General features: G+C 35.9%; 1 protein-coding gene and 1 long non-coding RNA gene across 2 annotated transcripts; one reads left to right on the forward strand and one right to left on the reverse strand.

Moving 5' to 3' along the window:
- Positions 1–1,361: 1,361 nt before the first annotated feature.
- LOC129280407 (alpha-(1,3)-fucosyltransferase C-like) lies at positions 1,362–3,967 on the forward strand. The gene has a single exon (XM_054916433.2). The coding sequence runs from the start codon at positions 1,618–1,620 to the stop codon at positions 3,196–3,198; it is 1,581 nt and encodes a 526-aa protein (XP_054772408.2). The 5' UTR covers positions 1,362–1,617; the 3' UTR covers positions 3,199–3,967.
- A 3,238-nt stretch (positions 3,968–7,205) lies between these two features.
- LOC129280401 (uncharacterized) lies at positions 7,206–16,992 on the reverse strand. The gene is made up of 3 exons (XR_010296304.1): positions 16,904–16,992; positions 13,322–13,915; positions 7,206–9,045 (listed from the first exon to the last, which is right to left on the reverse strand). It is a non-coding gene; the product is annotated as an uncharacterized LOC129280401 (long non-coding RNA).
- Between the last annotated feature and the right edge of the window lie 1,983 nt (positions 16,993–18,975).

Here is an 18,975-nt window from a genome sequence, read left to right on the forward strand (position 1 = left end):
CGTTTCCAAAGCTGCCACCACGAAAGAACAAACAAGTCGACAGACAAGGCGTACAATTTGAACTCTTTATTCAACACGACCCGCGGCAGGTATGCTACCGAAGTGCTTACAAAGCACGCAAAACAGTAAAAACACTTCAACAAGCCAAAGCGACAACAAGGTGGCGCTATTACATAAAATAAGCAACACACAATTAATGGCGCATAGCGTTTTTCCAACCGATGGCAAGATTAATTTACGTTTTACATCCTCTTTGCTTCCGTAAGTGCATGTTGGACCGAGCCTCAAGCTAATAGGGTTTTAAACACGAAGTATACACTTTCCAAGGATGTAGATGAAACATTAAAGGACAGTCGGATGTACAATAAGAAAGTTATGATATTTTGAAGTTTTGCTTAATTTCACAAAACAGTTATATGCACATTCTGGTCGGTAAGCAAATGAGCAGACTGATGACTTCACCCATTCACTATTTCTTTTGTGTTTTATTAAATGAAATATGAAAAACTCTCATTTTTTCCTCATTGTCATGTGAAAGAAATTGTTATTCCTCCCTCAACATGTGGAATAACAGTTTTTTAATAGTTTATGGTTATAAAGTAAAAAGGTCATTATTGTCAAATCTGTAAAAATTGAAATATTGTATAATTCAAACAATAAAAAAAACAAAAGAAATAGCGAATGAGGGACATCATCGACTCTCTCATTTACATATCACTGAGTTATGCATCTTAGCAGTCAGGTAAAAAACTTCGGTATAACATAACATAACATAACTGTTTTGTGAAAAATAAGCGAAACTTAAAAATGTCATAAATTTCTTTTTTACATCCGATTTCGAGGAAATTTCCAGCGTTATGCTTGTTTGAACTTTAATTCTCTATCGATTCAAATCAACAATTTTCTGGGGTGGACTTGACCTTCAAGTAAATTTTCATATTAATTCAGTTTTTAATCATGTGTTATTCATTAAGCACGAGTATTAGATTTGTGAGGGCAGTTGATGGAATATTTTTTCCCAATATTTGATGCATTTCGACAGGGGCGAATTTGTTAAAGCGTTAATCGTAGACGAAGGAAGAGATAGAGGGAGATAGAGAGAGAGAGAAAGAGATTCTGAGAAAGAGATGAATTGATTACTTTATATAATGGATTTGTTCACCTCGCAGTTTATGACCTCTGTTTCTTTCCTCCAGTATATTAACACAATACCTCTTCCACGGATTGGTACCCATTATGAATATCATTTTTTTTTCCAAAGCGCGACATGACTATATGAACGTGGCAGTCTATCATACTGGATAAACCTAAAGCAAATCTACTTATTAAACATGGCGTACTGTGGGGCGCACGTTAAACAGAAATGATTCCTGTAACGTTCAGCACTATGCTACTGAAGGAAGACATTGCGTGTGTTTTTATTAGCATTCGCGTTTATGTTTTTGGACTGATATTCTGATCTGCGTCACACGATGGGGTGAATGATGATGACAAGACTTTGTTGGAAAGGCTCTAAGGAGGAGGAGGAGGAGGCTTCAGGCACTCGATTGGTATATTTGGAGCTGGCTTAAAACAGATTTACTCGACATCATAAACACCCGATGGGAGATCGTCAATATGGGACTTGAAAACTACAAATTCTGTATTGGGTTGCTGCTATTACTCTGCCTATCGTCAATCGCGACGATGTTTACGGCGATGTACCATTTAAGTGACCTTAAAGAGATAAGAGCGAAGAAGAATTCTGCATTGGGCATCCGACAGATACTCAGCTCCAGGCAAGCAGCTCGAATTGAAAGGAATCCGTCATCGTCTGGTTTGGGGGAAGCCTCAATATCCTCGGACAAGAATAGAGGTTCACCTGAGGGAGATGACGCTTTTCGGAATCTCAGTATTATATCATTTAGATATGACACACTGTCTGCTCGTAGAGGTCTAACTCACAGCATTGCTAATGTGGAAGACGATGTTCTGACGTTCGATACATATGACATTTTAAAACCACTATCGAATGTAACCATTGAAGAAAGCAGCTTGGTTCACAAAATCCAACAAAAACAGAGAAACGCTGACTTTAACTGTGTCATCAGGATTGCCAAGTATTGTTCCTCTCGTTGTGATTATCTAGTTAAAGGTAAACATTCGAGGGAATGGACGCCATTCAGATGTGAACTCAGTGAGTTCTGTAGGTTTGAGACTCGTTTTATAGGTAACCTCACCAAGGAGGTTATGAAGACCATCGATGTTGTTTTCTTTATACCCGGATATCGGGATGTTCGTCTGAAGCAAGTGATGGCTGCAAGATCACCAGGACAACTCTGGGTCCTCTGCGCCAAAGAGAGTCCTCAGCATGACCCAGATTATGCTCCTCGAGGTCTAACAGGAAACCCTTTCAATCTCACCATGACGTATGTCAGGGACAGTGACATTTACTTCCCATACGCCACCGTGCGGACGCTTGGGAAGCCAAATGAACATCCGCCAGATATTCCAAAGAAAACCAAGCTGATAGCTTGGATGGCATCCAACTGCAAACCATATTATTGGAAACGAACTGAACTAGTGAAAGCGATTCAAGGGAATATCTCGGTGGATATGTACGGCAAGTGCGGTACGGGAAGACTTGCCCATGATAAAACCATCGAGACCCTCAAGCAATATAAATTCTATATCGCGTTTGAAAATAGCGAATGCCGGGATTACATCACGGAGAAGGTGTGGAAAAATTGCCTTTTACAGGGAATCGTACCGATCGTCTACGGATCAACGCGCGAAGGCTACGAGAAGTCACTCCCAAGGAATTCCTTCATCTCCGTAGAGGATTTCAGTAACATGAGCGAATTTGTAGATTACATTCACGCACTGGATAAAGACGACGCGCGTTACATGAAATATTTCGACTGGAGGAGGGACGGCACGGTGCAGTTTCACTCTCCATCTGCGTTCAGAGGTAGCAGACCGGAACTAAATTTCTGTTACCTCGTCAAAAAACTTCTCCACGTCTTCGTACATCCAGAGAACACTTGGCAGAAAAGAAATCCAGATTTTGCATCTTGGTGGCGAGGGCAATGTGCCGATTATTCTATTAAGAAAATCGTTCTGGGATTCAATACCCATCGGTCAAGAGAAGAACAGGCAATCATCAATGCATCTAAGAGACGTGGTGACATAGAAAATGTAGTTGGTGTAATTAATTGATATAAAAAGCCATAGAAGATGTTATAATGCTAGAAAGATCTAGTTAGAGTTCTACCTTGAATATATAGGTCTAAGTACATCATGCGATTATTTGAGAATTCGTTTGACATGTTGGAAATAACGACAGTTCATGATAAGACAGTCCGCGAAATTCGAACTTATAATTGATGCGCGATGAGATACAGGGCCGTATCAACACCTCTGGTTTAACTGGAAGGGACAGGAATATTGAACTTGCCAATATCCGATACTGGCCTACAAGAGAACCCCTCTTTTTATATTACATGATTCTAATTAATGCAGTAGCTGTATTGTAATGGGAATATCTTAATTAGTTTCTTAAGTGATTCGGAAATGATGTTTAAACAGACTGTGATGCAGAAATTTGGAATAAAAAATATATATTATGTTCTAACTGCTAAAGAACCAAAGAAATTCAAAACAAATTTTTGAGAATATCCTTAGAGGGATGCTCCGGGCTGAAAATATTTATCTCTCAATAAATAGAGAAAAATTCACAAAACAAAATGCTGAAAATTTCATTAAAATTGGATAACAAATAACGAAGTTATTGAATTTGATAGATTTGCATTATTCTGGTGAACAGTTCTAGGCACGTCTTCATTGTTCTTTGCATTTTATTAAATGAAATTAGGTTTGTGTAATTTATTTACCACGAACCAAAACAATTGGATTGACAATTGATTAAGTGCATTAGTTGTTTCTTGCTGCAACTTATTTCATCATAATGGAGATACATCATTTACACATGTATGAAAAAAAAATGAATTGATTATGATATCATGTAATAACATAAGGAAAAGAAAGTGGGGGTATGACATCATCGGCCCATCTAATGAATATTCATGAAGACATGCCTAGAATTGTTTCACCGGAATAATGCAAATCTTTAAAATTCAATAACCTCGTTATTCATTATCCGATTTTGAGGAAATTTTCATCATTTTGCTTTGTGAATTTTACTCTATTTATTGAGATACAAATATCTTCAGCCCGGAGCATCCCTTTAACTATAAAATACTTTCAGACCCTTATCAAAGAGAAATGTAAAATTCAATTTTTTTGACATAACAGGAAAATACATAGTTTTATGCATTTCTATACGCTAAACGATTTAAGTATTTTACATTTGCTTCTCAATTGGCCAGAATTCGTGATGTCATGCCGTGTTAGGAGGATTGTGGTAAGCATGACTAAAATTGGTTTGTGCGTTGAAAATCTTGATTGTTATTCATTATTCTTTCCAGATTATGCCTATATTCAATCGGCCTATTACCAAATGAAGATTTCATGAAAATCATTTCCTGCATAAAACTGGCATTATTGTGCTTGGTAGCTTTGTTGTCTATTTCTAAATGTAGCTCCAGTTGTTCGGTCTTCTAATTTAGTAGATGAATTAATATTGTATGATGTGGTTATGGGGCCCGTTGCATAAAAGTCACTATTGTGTTAACTTTGCCATCCAATGGTAACTACTATACCATGGTAACGATGATCAACAACCAATCAAAATCAAGGATTCAATGCAGGTTACCATTGCATGGCAAGGTTACCATAATGGTTGCTTTTTTGCAACAGGGCCCTGGTATTCTTTGTTACTTTTTAGAAGGAAACAGGGTAAAATAAGTTGGATAAAGACGACGCGCGTTACATGAAATATTTCGACTGGAGGAGGGACGGCACGGTGCAGTTTCACTCTCCATCTGCGTTCAGAGATAGCAGACCGGAACTGCATTTCTGTTACCTCGTCAAAAAACTACTCCACGTCTTCGTACATCCAGAGAACACTTGGCAGAAAAGAAATCCAGATTTTGCATCTTGGTGGCGAGGGCAATGTGCCGATTATTCTATTAAGAAAATCGTTCTGGGATTCAATACCCATCGGTCAAGAGAAGAACAGGCAATCATCAATGCATCTAAGAGACGTGGTGACATAGAAATGTAGTTGGTGTAATTAATTGATATAAAAAGCCATAGAAGATGTTATAATGCTAGAAAGATCTAGTTAGAGTTCTACCTTGAATATATAGGTCTAAGTACATCATGCGATTATTTGAGAATTCGTTTGACATGTTGGAAATAACGACAGTTTATGATAAGACAGTCCGCGAAATTCGAACTTATAATTGATGCGCGATGAGATACAGGGCCGTATCAACACCTCTGGTTTAACTGGAAGGGACAGGAATAGTGAACTTGCCAATATCCGATACTGGCCTACAAGAGAACCCCTCTTTTTATATTACAAGATTCTAATTAATGCAGTAGCTGTATTGTAATGGGAATATCTTAATTAGTTTCTTAAGTGATTCGGAAATGATGTTTAAACAGACTGTGATGCAGAAATTTGGAATAAAAAATATATATTATGTTCTAACTGATAAAGAACCAAAGAAATTCAAAACAAATTTTTGAGAATATCCTTAGAGGGATGCTCCGGGCTGAAAATATTTATCTCTCAATAAATAGAGAAAAATTCACAAAGCAAAATGCTGAAAATTTCATTAAAATTGGATAACAAATAACGAAGTTATTGAATTTGATAGATTTGTATTATTCTGGTGAACAGTTCTAGGCACGTCTTCATTGTTCTTTGCATTTTATTAAATGAAATTAGGTTTGTGTAATTCATTTACCACGAACCAAAACAATTGGATTGACAATTGATTAAGTGCATTAGTTGTTTCTTGCTGCAACTTATTTCATCATAATGGAGATACATCCTTTACACATGTATGAAAAAAATGAATTGATTATGATATCATGTAATAACATAAGGAAAAGAAAGTGGGGGTATGACATCATCGGCCCATCTAATGAATATTCATGAAGACATGCCTAGAATTGTTTCACCGGAATAATGCAAATCTTTAAAATTCAATAACCTCGTTATTCATTATCCGATTTTGAGGAAATTTTCATCATTTTGCTTTGTGAATTTTACTCTATTTATTGAGATACAAATATCTTCAGCCCGGAGCATCCCTTTAACTATAAAATACTTTCAGACCCTTATCAAAGAGAAATGTGAAATTGGCCGATCATGTAAAATTCATTTTTTTTGACATAACAGGAAAATACATAGTTTTATGCATTTCTATACGCTAAACGATTTAAGTATTTTACATTTGCTTCTCAATTGGCCAGAATTCGTGATGTCATGCCGTGTTAGGAGGATTGTGGTAAGCATGACTAAAATTGGTTTGTGCGTTGAAAATCTTGATTGTTATTCATTATTCTTTCCAGATTATGCCTATATTCAATCGGCCTATTACCAAATGAAGATTTCATGAAAATCATTTCCTGCATAAAACTGGCATTATTGTGCTTGGTAGCTTTGTTGTCTATTTCTAAATGTAGCTCCAGTTGTTCGGTCTTCTAATTTAGTAGATGAATTAATATTGTATGATGTGGTTATGGGGCCCGTTGCATAAAAGTCACTATTGTGTTAACTTTGCCATCCAATGGTAACTACTATACCATGGTAACGATGATCAACAACCAATCAAAATCAAGGATTCAATGCAGGTTACCATTGCATGGCAAGGTTACCATAATGGTTGCTTTTTTGCAACAGGGCCCTGGTATTCTTTGTTACTTTTTAGAAGGAAACAGGGTAAAATAAGGTGCGATGGAAATTTTGCTTGAAATAAGAAAGAAAGATATTCTTACTTTTAGTATAAACCGAAGCTTAATACGCCACTGGTCTGAGGGTCCCTTTTGTCATTTTTAATAAAAAAGACTGGCAATAGTTATGATGCAATATAGTACTGAACGTGTAGCGCATGAGTTTTCATTTCTCAGTCTTTTCTCAAAATGTCACCTGGATCAGGCTTGAAATCAATTGGTCATAATAACCCAATTCACCCTTTCAAAATATTCATGAGATTAAATACAGAAAATACAAGAAAGCTCACATTGCAAATAAGATAAAAATCGGATAAATAAAGATTTATGACATTCTATTTTTTTTTATTTTTTTTTTTACAAATGTATTCACACAACAGTGATCTACATATCATTGGCGGTAATGTAGATTACGCAGATGAAGGAAACTTTAAAAGTGTCATAATATTCTAGAACGATTTTGATATTTGATATTAATGAGCATTTTGAGTTTTCTTATGTTATTCAGGAAATTAATTTGTTACCCTGGGTAAAATATGACATTATTATCACTAAATCTATTTAAATCAGTTTGTTTTGTCGACGGACGTGGTCATACAGAGTGTTGATTAGAATGTATAGAGGGGCAGTTGGGGTGGGGAGAATAAGAGAGACGAGAGAGAGAGAGAGAGAGAGAGCGTGATAAAGAGGGGGGGGGGGAGGGATAGAGGGATGATTGCGTGTTACCATATGTATTACATAATGTAAATTATTTCCTCAATTAATATCATTTTGTTGTTGGATTTCTCAATAAAACGCCTATACTATATTCTAATGGTGAAACCCGGGATAACATAAGACGAAACAAAAGAGCCACCCCCCAAAAAAGTCCTAACCAATTTTTATGATATTAAAGGTCAAGTCCACCCCAGAAAAAAAAGTTGAATAAATAGAAAAAAATCAAGCTAGTATAACATTGAAAATTTTATCAAAATCGAATGTAAAAAAAAGTTATGACATTTTAAAGTTTCGCTTATTTTTCACAAAACAGTTATTTGCACAATTCAGTAAAATGTAAATGAGACACTCGATGACGACCCTCCCCCACTAATCATTTTGCTTTTTATTGTTTGAATATTTCATTTTTTTATAGATTTGGCAATACGGACCAACTTGACTGACAATGAGTAGAGAATTTTCAAATTTCATATAATAAAATACAAATATTAAAAAAATAGAGAGTGGATGACTTGCATACCGACCAGGATGTGTGTGTGTACGTCTCTGAGCTGTGTGTTTATTGCAGAAAATGGCGCAAATTTTGCAATTCGAAAGAAGAAATTAATGATATTGCTTTTTTTGTCTCTTTTTCTTTTCTATATTTTGATGGTGAAATATGGGGAATCTTTCTAAAATATAATTTCCATAGGAGAATTTTGCTTGCCCGATTCGGGCAAGCAGTTTTTGTCTTTGCTTCAAAACACTTGCCCGACTCTAACTTTTACTTGCCCCGGGCAATCGGGCAAGCGCTTATGTCGCACCCTGCTCTAAGGTGCATTTCCCTTTTCAACATATCCAGTGGAATGTTTTACCTGTCATTTTTTTTATTTGATTAAAATGTATTTCCTAAACACCTTCACAGGAGAAAACGGCGAATATTTGTCATTCAAAATCATTTTTTGGGAGGGCTAATTTGAGATGTCATAGGGATGTTGAAGGGTTGCATCGACTATATCGATCTTGTACGAGCTTTATATAATCATGATGATAAAAGAAGAAGAAAAAATTGAAATAAACAACGTTTCATTACGAAGTTACCTCCTGGCGATTCCGTTGAACTTATATTAGGCTCAGTCGTTGACACTGTTGGTGGTGACGAAATGATATCTGAGTCATTTGTTATCATCTGCCCTTCTGTCGATATCATCATCGAAGTGTTTTCAGCGTCACTTGTCGTATCGGACACTGTCATCGTCGAAGTCGTAGATATCGTTGCATTGTCCGAGACATTGAACATGGTTGTTGGCAATGTCGTCGATGATGAGATATTGTCTGTTGTAAAGACCATGGTCGATGACGTCACATTCTCTGTAGTATTCGACATCGTTGCGGACACCGGGTCAGTAGTCGTTGAATTATCGGCAGTAACCATCGATTTTGTTGAATTCATCTTTGTTGAGCCCAATCCACTCGAAGAAGTTGGCGAACCGGTATCAGATTCTGAAGTTTTAAATAGATATTCTTTCATTACGTACGATTTTGGTATAACACATGAGAGTGTCGCTCGGAAGAAGGGGGTATGGGCGCTGCGGGGGGGGGGGGGGGGGGGCGGGCGGGCGGGCTTCTAAGTAATTAATTCAAAGGGTCGTAAATAGACTTGAAATTGTGAGAATTCAACATAATTAAAAAAAAAACGGGTTTCCTGCACCATTTTCGTAAAGAGTATGAGATGAGATAGAGTCACCCTTAGTTGTTGTTGTTTTTGTTGATGTGTGTGTGGGCGTTTCATGTGTGATAAGCATCATAGGTCATGCACCGCTTTTAAGCCGTTCACAGTAAGAAACTGAAAGTCATGCCCAGCTTTGGTCAACATCCACAATACCGAGTATCGAGGGTTTTTATTCATCGAAAGTTAAAGATCGATACGTTGCAAAAGTAACATCAAAATCGTATTAGGAATGTGTGCAATGGAGGGTACAAAATTGAAAATTCGATAAAAAGGCCACTGCAGACCCTACAGGGCGATTCCATACATGTCGTAAGGGACATTTTGTCAACAATTTCTAGTCTCTTAGCTGATTGCTGGAGCAATAAAAAACTATTTTTGGTCAATAATAAAGTTAAAGTGGGTATAGTCATGTGAAAAACGGATTACCAACAAAAAATATTTGATTATGGCTGAATTAATATGGCATATCACTTAAAGACCTTAGCTCTCTTCAACTCCTTCAAAATAAAGCAGCAAAGCTTATACACTGTAAATCAAAGTATAACCATGTCTCTCCTCTTTGATCTCAATTGGCTCCATGTTAATGATCGTATCAAACATAAGACCTTAACTCTAACTTCATGAACTTATAAATGTGTTAACAATCAAGCCCCAACATATTCACCTGACCTTCTCTTTGCACACACATCCAAATACAACACATGCCCGGTACCTCGTACTGCTAAACAATTAGGTGATAGGGCCTTTACTACCGTTGCCCCTAAAACATGGAACTCCTTGCCGCCTTCACTAAAGACTTCCCCAACACTTTCCTCATTTAAGAAATGTCTAAAAACTTACCATTCTAATTTTTCTGTACGGTTTCCATATAATGTTCATAATTTTGCAGTTATTATTCTTATGTTTCACACTCCCTATTTGTGTTCTGTTATTCTTTCTTTTGTTAATGCGCTTTGTATCTGATGAAAAGGCGCTATATAAATGAAGTGTATTATTATTATATCATTAAGGGCGAAAATATTGTGTGTCGTACGGGACTCAGAAATGTCCCGTAAGACACGCAACATTTTCACCTCTAATTCACCCATGGACAGCATATTTTTGTTGGTTGTCATTTTTTCATATGTCTTCCCAGTTGCTTTATAATTACCACAAAACAAATTGAAGTTCTTCGTTTGTTTGGACAATAGGTTGAAAAATGTTGCGAAAATAGCTGATTTTTCTAGCATGGAATCGCCCTATTGTAATAGCTCGAATACGGGGGGGGGGGGGAGTAGTCATTGACCATGTAAATGCATTCCTGAAAAAAATGCAATTGTGTTCATTGTTGAATCAGGCCAACCCTGGAAAAAAGGCAACCTTTACCAATTCAAAGGTGTCTCTTTTGTTTGGGAAAATTCCCACGACAGTGTAATATACATTATTCTCTCGTTATCGTACTTCCTCTTTGTAATCGTCGACATACTTGCATGGATCGCTATTGTTGACAAAACCATAATTTCAGAAGAAAATGCAAATAAGAGGTTGGAACATTTAATGTACCATTTTGAGGCAAATTCTATGCTAAAGTAAAAAGAAATACTACCAAAAATGATTTATTTAAATCGTTAAAAAATATAAATTCCAGTCTTGTAATATTGCAAACATTTTTTAGGGGGAATTTTGATAAAATGCAATATTTTGCAGGCCCCGTTCCAGAAGGGTTTTTTTTTTTAAGGTAGGGGGCATGGAAAAGGAGGAAAAGGGCAAACATCAGAAGTCATCAAAGTAGGAAGATACATTGTAAGTGCCAACTGCCAATGTGTTTTCACTAATACTTCCTTTCTACTGGAAATTGCACTCTTTTCAATATCTCGGGAGACAAATTATTCATTTTTTAGATATTAGGAGTGGTTTTTTTAATCGTCATAACATCTTTAAATCATAAGTAAAAAAAAAAAATTGAAAAAGAATATGTACATTTTGGTCACCAACTTGTTAAATTTATATTTTTCGGTATCACCTTAAAGGGGAAGTTCATTCTGACAAAAAAAGTTCATTGTAAAAATAGAAGAAAAAATAATAAAAAATAATGCCAAAGGTTTGAGAAAAATCCATGAAAGAATTTAAAACGTTTGTAGAATTTTAATTATTTGATTTGTGACGTCATATGCGAGCAGTTTTGCTACACATCGAATAGTAAAAGAAATCAATGAAATGTCATTTTCTTAGAAAATTGAAAATGTTTTTTGCTGTACCTTCAGTATATCAATAGACAAACCGTGACACCTGTTCCTAAAAAGAAACCAAAAATAGTCTCTACAAACCATTAAAGAATTGAAATGCATATGCATTTTATATTCCATAACGCATCAGACAGCTGCTTGTTTATGACGTCACAAATCCAAAACTTGAAATTCTAATATTTATTTAACCTTTAATAGATTTTCCTCAAATCTTTTCCAATATTTTTTATTACCTTTTCTGCTATTTCTACAACAACTGTTCTTCGGGGTGAACTTCCACTTTAATTCTGTCATAATCACAAACACGTTCAATTTATATAAGAGCTGACGCAGCAGGCAAAAAACATGATTATAGAAGATGTGAAAACATTGTGATCAAAATACAAATTGGTTGAATAGACACATGGAATTATTTGAACCAGTGTTTCCACTTTGAAGGAAATTTCCCGAAATCCGGATCATTTTCAGGTAATTTTCATTTTCGGGGAAATGAACAAATTCTAGGAAATTCCGGGAAATCAGAAAATTACAATTAAACTACAATTAAACGTAGCAACTTTCAATATTCATGTTAAAAAATATGTTCGCCTTATACGTAGCTCGAAATTTTCTGCTCGCACTCCGCGCTCACATTTTATAATTTTGTTGCTATTTTTAATTAAAAAGTGCATTTAACAAAAAATGTTAAATTCCTTGATTTTGGTCACTTGGACCAAGTTTTGGCTCGCTTTGTTATTGCCAGATTTTTTTTTTTTTAATAAAGTTTTAAAATTCCGGGAAATGTCTATGAATTTCAGGTAATTTGAGATTCTTTTTCGAGAAGTTTGTTTCGGATCTGTTGAAACACTGATTTGAACACGATGTATTTGATCTTATCTCTTGCTGAATTCGTTGGACTTTATCATACTTTTTCATTTTGTCATTGTCTAATTATACATGCTACATGCAGGCGTAAAACATAGGAAATTGCGTGTAAGATTTTTGTTTTATTATTATCATAAGCGTCCATCCAGATTCCAGCAAACCGAATTGATATTTTATTTAGAATCTAGGATTCGCTCTTATTTTATAAACGTTCACTTAGTTGAACATTGAGGTGTCCAGAAACCAATGAACAGGCCTACCCAGCAGTATGAAATAAATAAAATATCATAAATAATAGACAAAATAATAAATAAAGACAAACAAACCCAACTCTCCTCACACTTCTACAGATACATGCGCTTAAAAAAAATTAGTGATCAAAAGATAGCTAGTTTGTGTTAAAAAAAAAACAATACGAACATGTAACATGACTAGGGAGGATTTGCAAGAAAATATTTGCAATAATCTGCAAATTTTCAAGTTATAAGTCAAATTTAACTGAAGCAAATCAATTAATAAAATATTTATTGATGCAAGAAGCAGACCAGGGCCCCGTCTTACAAAAACTTACGATTGATCCGATCAATCTCAAATATATGGAAATCTATCATTGTTTTTTTTAGGAACTTCATTCAATTTTCATTGAAAACAACAAGAAGCATTCCGATTTGTCAAGAAAACAGTGAATGTGTGAATATACGTCATTTATGTAAAATATTTTGAACCAACAAGTATTTTAGATATTGATGCTGTTGGCTTTCCATAGTTACGATTGATCAAATCAATCGCAACTCTTTGTAAGACGGGATTCAACATTTCAAGTGCAAATTTACAATTAATTGTAAGACTTAATATGGTTGATTTTAGGACCAATAATTGACCTGTAATCGATTGCAAATTTCTTGCGAAACCCCATATGAGTTAAAAATTAATTGGAATAAAAGAAACTGCACATTACCAGTTGTTGATGGCAACATCGTGGTAGTATTCATGTCCACTGTGGCCATGGTGGGGGATGTTGTATTGTCGGGTTATGTAGCATTACTGTTTATTGTGGTCATGATGGAAGTAGGGGTTGTGACATTCATGGTAACACCTGTTGTAGAACTCCCTGAATCTGTGGTAGCGGTGGTATCGGAATCCGTTGCGTTATTTGTTGCGGTGAACTCTGCGTCAGTGGTTGATGTAGGAGTTGTATCATTCATGGTACCATCTGTTGTAGAACTCCCTGAATCTGTGGTAGTGGTATCCGTTGCGTTATATGTTGTGAAGGACCCAGCGTCAGTGGTATTCGATGTTGTCATGATTTGGGTAGATGTTGTCGAGGAGTCTGTGGATGAAGACTCCATGCCAGACGTTGGGATAGGAGACATTGTTTCTGTTGTGTCGACAGTAGCCTCCATTGTTGATGGAGAAGTGTTAGTACCACTTGTAGGCATGTCAGTTGTGGTTGTTGCCGCAATATCCAACGAAGAATATGATACGATTAAAACTAGGACAGCCACCCGCCTTGCAATCCGGCAGCTAACCATGGTGGTGGACTTTCCTCAATCTATAAAGCAATCAAAGATTTTAAAACAATGAACTAAGTTGTATTTTTTTTTAATAACATAACGATTTAAGAAGGCTGCAAAGGTTGCCACTATAAGTTCAGCTTTACTGCGTGGCAACCCCGGAAAACAATATCAAATTATATTTAATAATGCTGTCTTAAAGTAAGAGTGCAGATGTATACAACCGCGTAGCCAGGATTTCATTTTGGAGGGGGCGGTAAATGGACGCGAAGCGTGCCAACACTTACAGAGCGCGCGAAGCGCGCTCCCTAGGGGGTGGGTGCAGGGAGAAGCTTTTGGTGTTTTGGTGTTTCAAAAATTAAAATGAAAAGGAGCCGTCTCTCTTGTCTCTAGTACCTATATCAGCTCCAATTCAGTTGATTATATTGTGATTTTGAACCTTGTTTTCATGAACCTTGTATTAAAAAAAGATTGTGAACGCACAAAAAATGAATACAATGGAGGAAATTAAAATAATAATAACCCCGCGCAGAGCAACGAAACTCTGAAATTTCAAAGGGCGGACGTTTCATCAAATGCAGATATCTCCAATACCCCATCGGCTCTGATTTAATTAATTTTCTAAGATTATTGAACTTCATTACACGGAAAATAGTGCGCAAAAAGTTGAAACTTCTGTGATTTATTGAAATTATATAAAAAAAAGGATGCCTAATTTCTTTGAATTATCCTGAAGCGCTTCATTTTGAATTATAAAGAAACTTAAAAGACATTCAAAATTTCAAACTGAGGGCGAAAAACAGGACATGAGATGAATGCGCAGGGACATGAAGTTTAATAGAATTTGAAAAAAAATATTGTACTTTTTTATTTAATACGACACAAATTTTATACCTTCCTCTTTTTAAATTAGGAACCTGTTTGCCCCAAAATGATGGTTGTTTAGTAATGAGCTGAAAAGCGGAAGAAGTTGCCTTTATGGAGGTGACGGCAGAAATTGATATAAAGATTTTACCCGCTCGGAGCCGACCCGACCAGAAGTTGCGCGATCAATAAAAAAAAAGATAACTTTATATACTTCGGCCTAACCTTACTCTAATTCTATGTCCTAATGTATACATTTGAACTTTAACTGGCAAGAAAAACATATTGCTGAGGTGGAAAAACAGGGTTAGAGAAAGGTTGGGGGAAACAATGGAGATCTTCAATATTGTCATTAACCGCGCGCAGCGCGGAAGCAAAACTCATATATAAATTTAGAGCAAGAGTGAAGAAGTTTCTCTTTTGATAAAAAAAATAAAGAATAAAAAGAAAAAAACACAAAGCTACCTTTCTTCCCTTTCCTCCCTTCCCTTTTCCTTTTCTCCTCTCTTTTTTTCCCTTCGTTTTTTTTTTTTTTTTTTGGGGGGGGGACGTTTGGGGGGGGGCGACCGCTCCCACCGCCCCCCTGGCTACGCGCCTGGATGTATAATGGGGGGGGGGGGCAATAACAATAATAATAACAATAACATCCAATAATAATAATATTAATAACGTTAGAAATTGATAATAATAACAGTGATGGTAATAATAATCCACCAAATCCACTCTGTAGTGTGCTAATGAAAAGACACATAGAATCGAAGTACCATTATCCATTGCTCATGGTTAGTTTCATATACAAAATAAGAAAATAAATTATATGGAGGCTTTGTCAACATGGTTTCCCAAGTTGTAAAATATTATTATTATTATTATTTATTCGGCAAATAATATTCAAAAATTTATTTCAATGTAAACAATACAAAATAAGAAATATCAACCAGTGGAACGCCAGGGACAGAAAAAGTTAACTTAATTACTGTGGCATGAAGCCTCCTGTCCCGATTCCAATGGTTGATTTACAATATATATTAATAACTAAACAATAATGAAATACTCATAATTATAAAGGGGTGTAGCATGCGATTAATATTATACAAATATATCAGGCTTTGAGAAAGTATAGTGGGAATTATTTATCCGAGGTTGGACTGGCAATTACTATTTTTCTCAAGGGGCGAAGCCCCGAGGGAAAAATAGTTACATTGCCAGTCCAACCGAGGATTAATAATTCCCACTATGCTTTCGAAAGAAACGCCTGATATATTTGTTTTATATCCCTCTTTAACTTGTGGGCCTATAGTCCTTGCCGATGTTTAACCGATCTAGGCCAAATCTAACGTTGTTGGACCTCGCACTCAAAATAAATACGTGCAGTCAAAATTTATGCTCTAAAATTTAGTATCGGATCTTGACTCACCTTGTTAGGTATGTTAATTCCATATTAAAGGATCCTGTATGAATAGCCTTTGGAATAAGATTTTCTGCATTGTAATCTAGACCCAATTCCACTGTTGTTTTTCAGATTGTCGGTACGATAATTTGGGCGAGAGCTTGTATTTTACTTTATTTACTTTTTGCGAATGATCGATATCTGGGTCAAGTCAGGGGGCATGCGCAATTCAAAGTTGAGAGAAAATATCGAGCATGAGCATGCGCAGTTCTGCCCATGAAAGTATATCGAAAAATATACGGAGCTACAAGAAAACTATACGGAGCTAATTTCAGCGATGTGTTTTCCTATTGAAATTATACTTTGTCACATGATCACGAATTGACCAATCGTTTATCTAGAATACTCATGAATATTCATAAGAGGGATATAATAAAATAGATAAATAAATTTAGTTACTTGTAACTGAAAATGAGTGGAAATGACAGGGAAAGAGAATAAAGAAAGTTGAATGAAGGTGACAAAAAGAAAGGAAAGGAGAGAGTGGAGAGAGAGAGAGAGGGGTGGGAAAGGAAAAGAAAAAGTGACACAGGCAAAGGAATTGTGAACGCACCCAAAATGGTACAATAATACTTAAAATACTTAAAATAAGACTTATAAGAACTACGCATATAAATTTATCATTTGATAACAATTGATGGGGTTATGACTTTAAAAAGAATATTATAACAAAATGCACGAATAGAGAGAAAAAAACATATCGCTTACTTACCTACTACGAAGATTGTGTTGGAAGAATCATGCTAATCAACCTCTTAGTGTTAAACCTGCTTGAAAGTGAGATATTGGATTACTGATAAAGGGAAGAAGACAGTAGAAAAATAAACTTCAGAAACTGCCATTGATCTCAGAAACATGTGATCCCATAATGAGAAGATGAATTCAGCTTCCTCCTTGAAACAAGTCAATGTTTTAAATTGCTGCAACAGGTAGCTAACAAAACATTATGAGGAAATGGACAAGAATTTATTCAGCGCCAGTCTACCATTACAATTCTTTACAGAGTCACGATTTATTATTGTTGAAAACGGCTTTTTGTTTCAAAATTTTTCCTATTGAGTGTTTTCAATGGTTGACATTGTGGCGCTCTTTATGGCACACGATATTCAGTATTTGTCAAGTATGTGTTCCTTGTGCAGTTATTTTTTGTCTGCATGCATGTTCCTTTACATGAACTTATTTTTACCCAAAATGGAATTTCAGAATTAGGGGGGGGGGGGATTTATTTTGAGAGCGCATCTATTTACCCCCCCCCCCCCACACACACACACCAAACGCTATTTAAAGCACCCGAATTGTTGGCTTAGGGTTCATTTATTGAATTAAATCTTAAAGATTTTACCCGACGTTTTTAGAGGGATCTTTATTTTATTTTATTCATTTTTTTTTGCTATTCACGAATGAAAAGTGACAAAATTAATGCAGAAAAATGTCTTGCCAAAGAAAAATAGGTCCTCGGTGGGATTCGATCACACAAACCGACTCCATTATACACTCGGCAAAAAAAGTTCTTGGACACTTATAAAAGTTAAAATATTCCATATAAATATTTGATTAAAGGTAAATTATTGTATGTCAACATGACCAGACAATATTCCTCTTCCAGTATGACATGACATTTTCATGTGAACAGTCATGCATGGGTGGTTAAACGCTTTAAACAATAGCAATGTCAGAAAAAGAAAATTCCAAGAAATGCTCAGTCAGTGCATGGCTGGTTACAGGCATTGAACAATAGCAATGTCAGTAAAAGAAAATTGCAAGAAGACGATCAGTCATTCTTTCAGTTGTGATAGTTTGTGTGGCATTAATATCCATTAAACGATAAAAGCAAACTTAAAGTCAAATACCACTCTAAAAGTGAAGAGAAAGCTATCCACCTTAGATGCATCACTATTCCACTGGAATTTTAAGTCAAAGTTAGTCGATTAAAAAAATGTCAAATTTCAGTATCTTGGCATAAGCAAAATAAAAGTATCCTTATCCTCCTATCTTCTGCAGGGGTGGTGGGCCTAGGTCGACCACTCCTAGGGCGGTCTGTAACTTCATCAGTAGCCAAATACCGCTGGTTCAAATTTAAAATTGGTGAAACCTGGAAATATCGAGCCACTTGTCTAAATGACTGCCCAGACTGCAACATTCCTATTGCTCTTGCACGCTCTTGGTTGGAAAGCTTCATCTTGAAAGTGAATGTCCAAAGGATCCATCTCATTATGCATCTCATGATGCATCCCTAAGCATTTAATTCAAATGATAACTACCTGTTGAAGTTGTTGAATGTATGCCTACAGGATGGCCATGATCATTAGCATTTGAATGGTCCATTTCTTACAATTTTCTTTTACTGACATTGCTATTGTTTAAAGCATTTAATCACCCATGCATGACTGTTCACATGAAAATGTCATGTCATAATGGAAGAGGAATATTGTTTGGTCATGTTGACATACAATAATTTGCCTTTAATCAAATATCTATATGGAATATTTAAACTTTTATAAGTGTCCAATAATTTTTTTTGCCGAGTGTACAAAAAAATATATTTCTATTGGTAGGTTGGAGTCGGTTTTCTTTGAGGGACCGGAGCATACTTGTTTTGTTTACACCGCAACTGTAAAGACGTATACCAAGATGGCTGAGAAGGACGCCAAGAAGGCTCCTAAGAAGAAACCAGCGACCCATCCGCCTGCTGCTGAGATGGTTATGACAGCAATCAGCGAATTGAAGGAGCGGAATGGATCTTCGCTCCAGGCATTCAAGAAGTACATCGAGCAGAACTTTGAT

The sequence above is a fragment of the Lytechinus pictus genome, chromosome 17 (assembly GCF_037042905.1).
Source record: "Lytechinus pictus isolate F3 Inbred chromosome 17, Lp3.0, whole genome shotgun sequence".
NCBI lineage: Eukaryota > Metazoa > Echinodermata > Echinoidea > Temnopleuroida > Toxopneustidae > Lytechinus > Lytechinus pictus.

Bases quoted from the DNA above. Each gene is read 5' to 3' on its own strand.
- LOC129280407 (XM_054916433.2), top strand. From the start codon at position 1,618: ATGGGACTTGAAAACTACAAATTCTGTATTGGGTTGCTGCTATTACTC.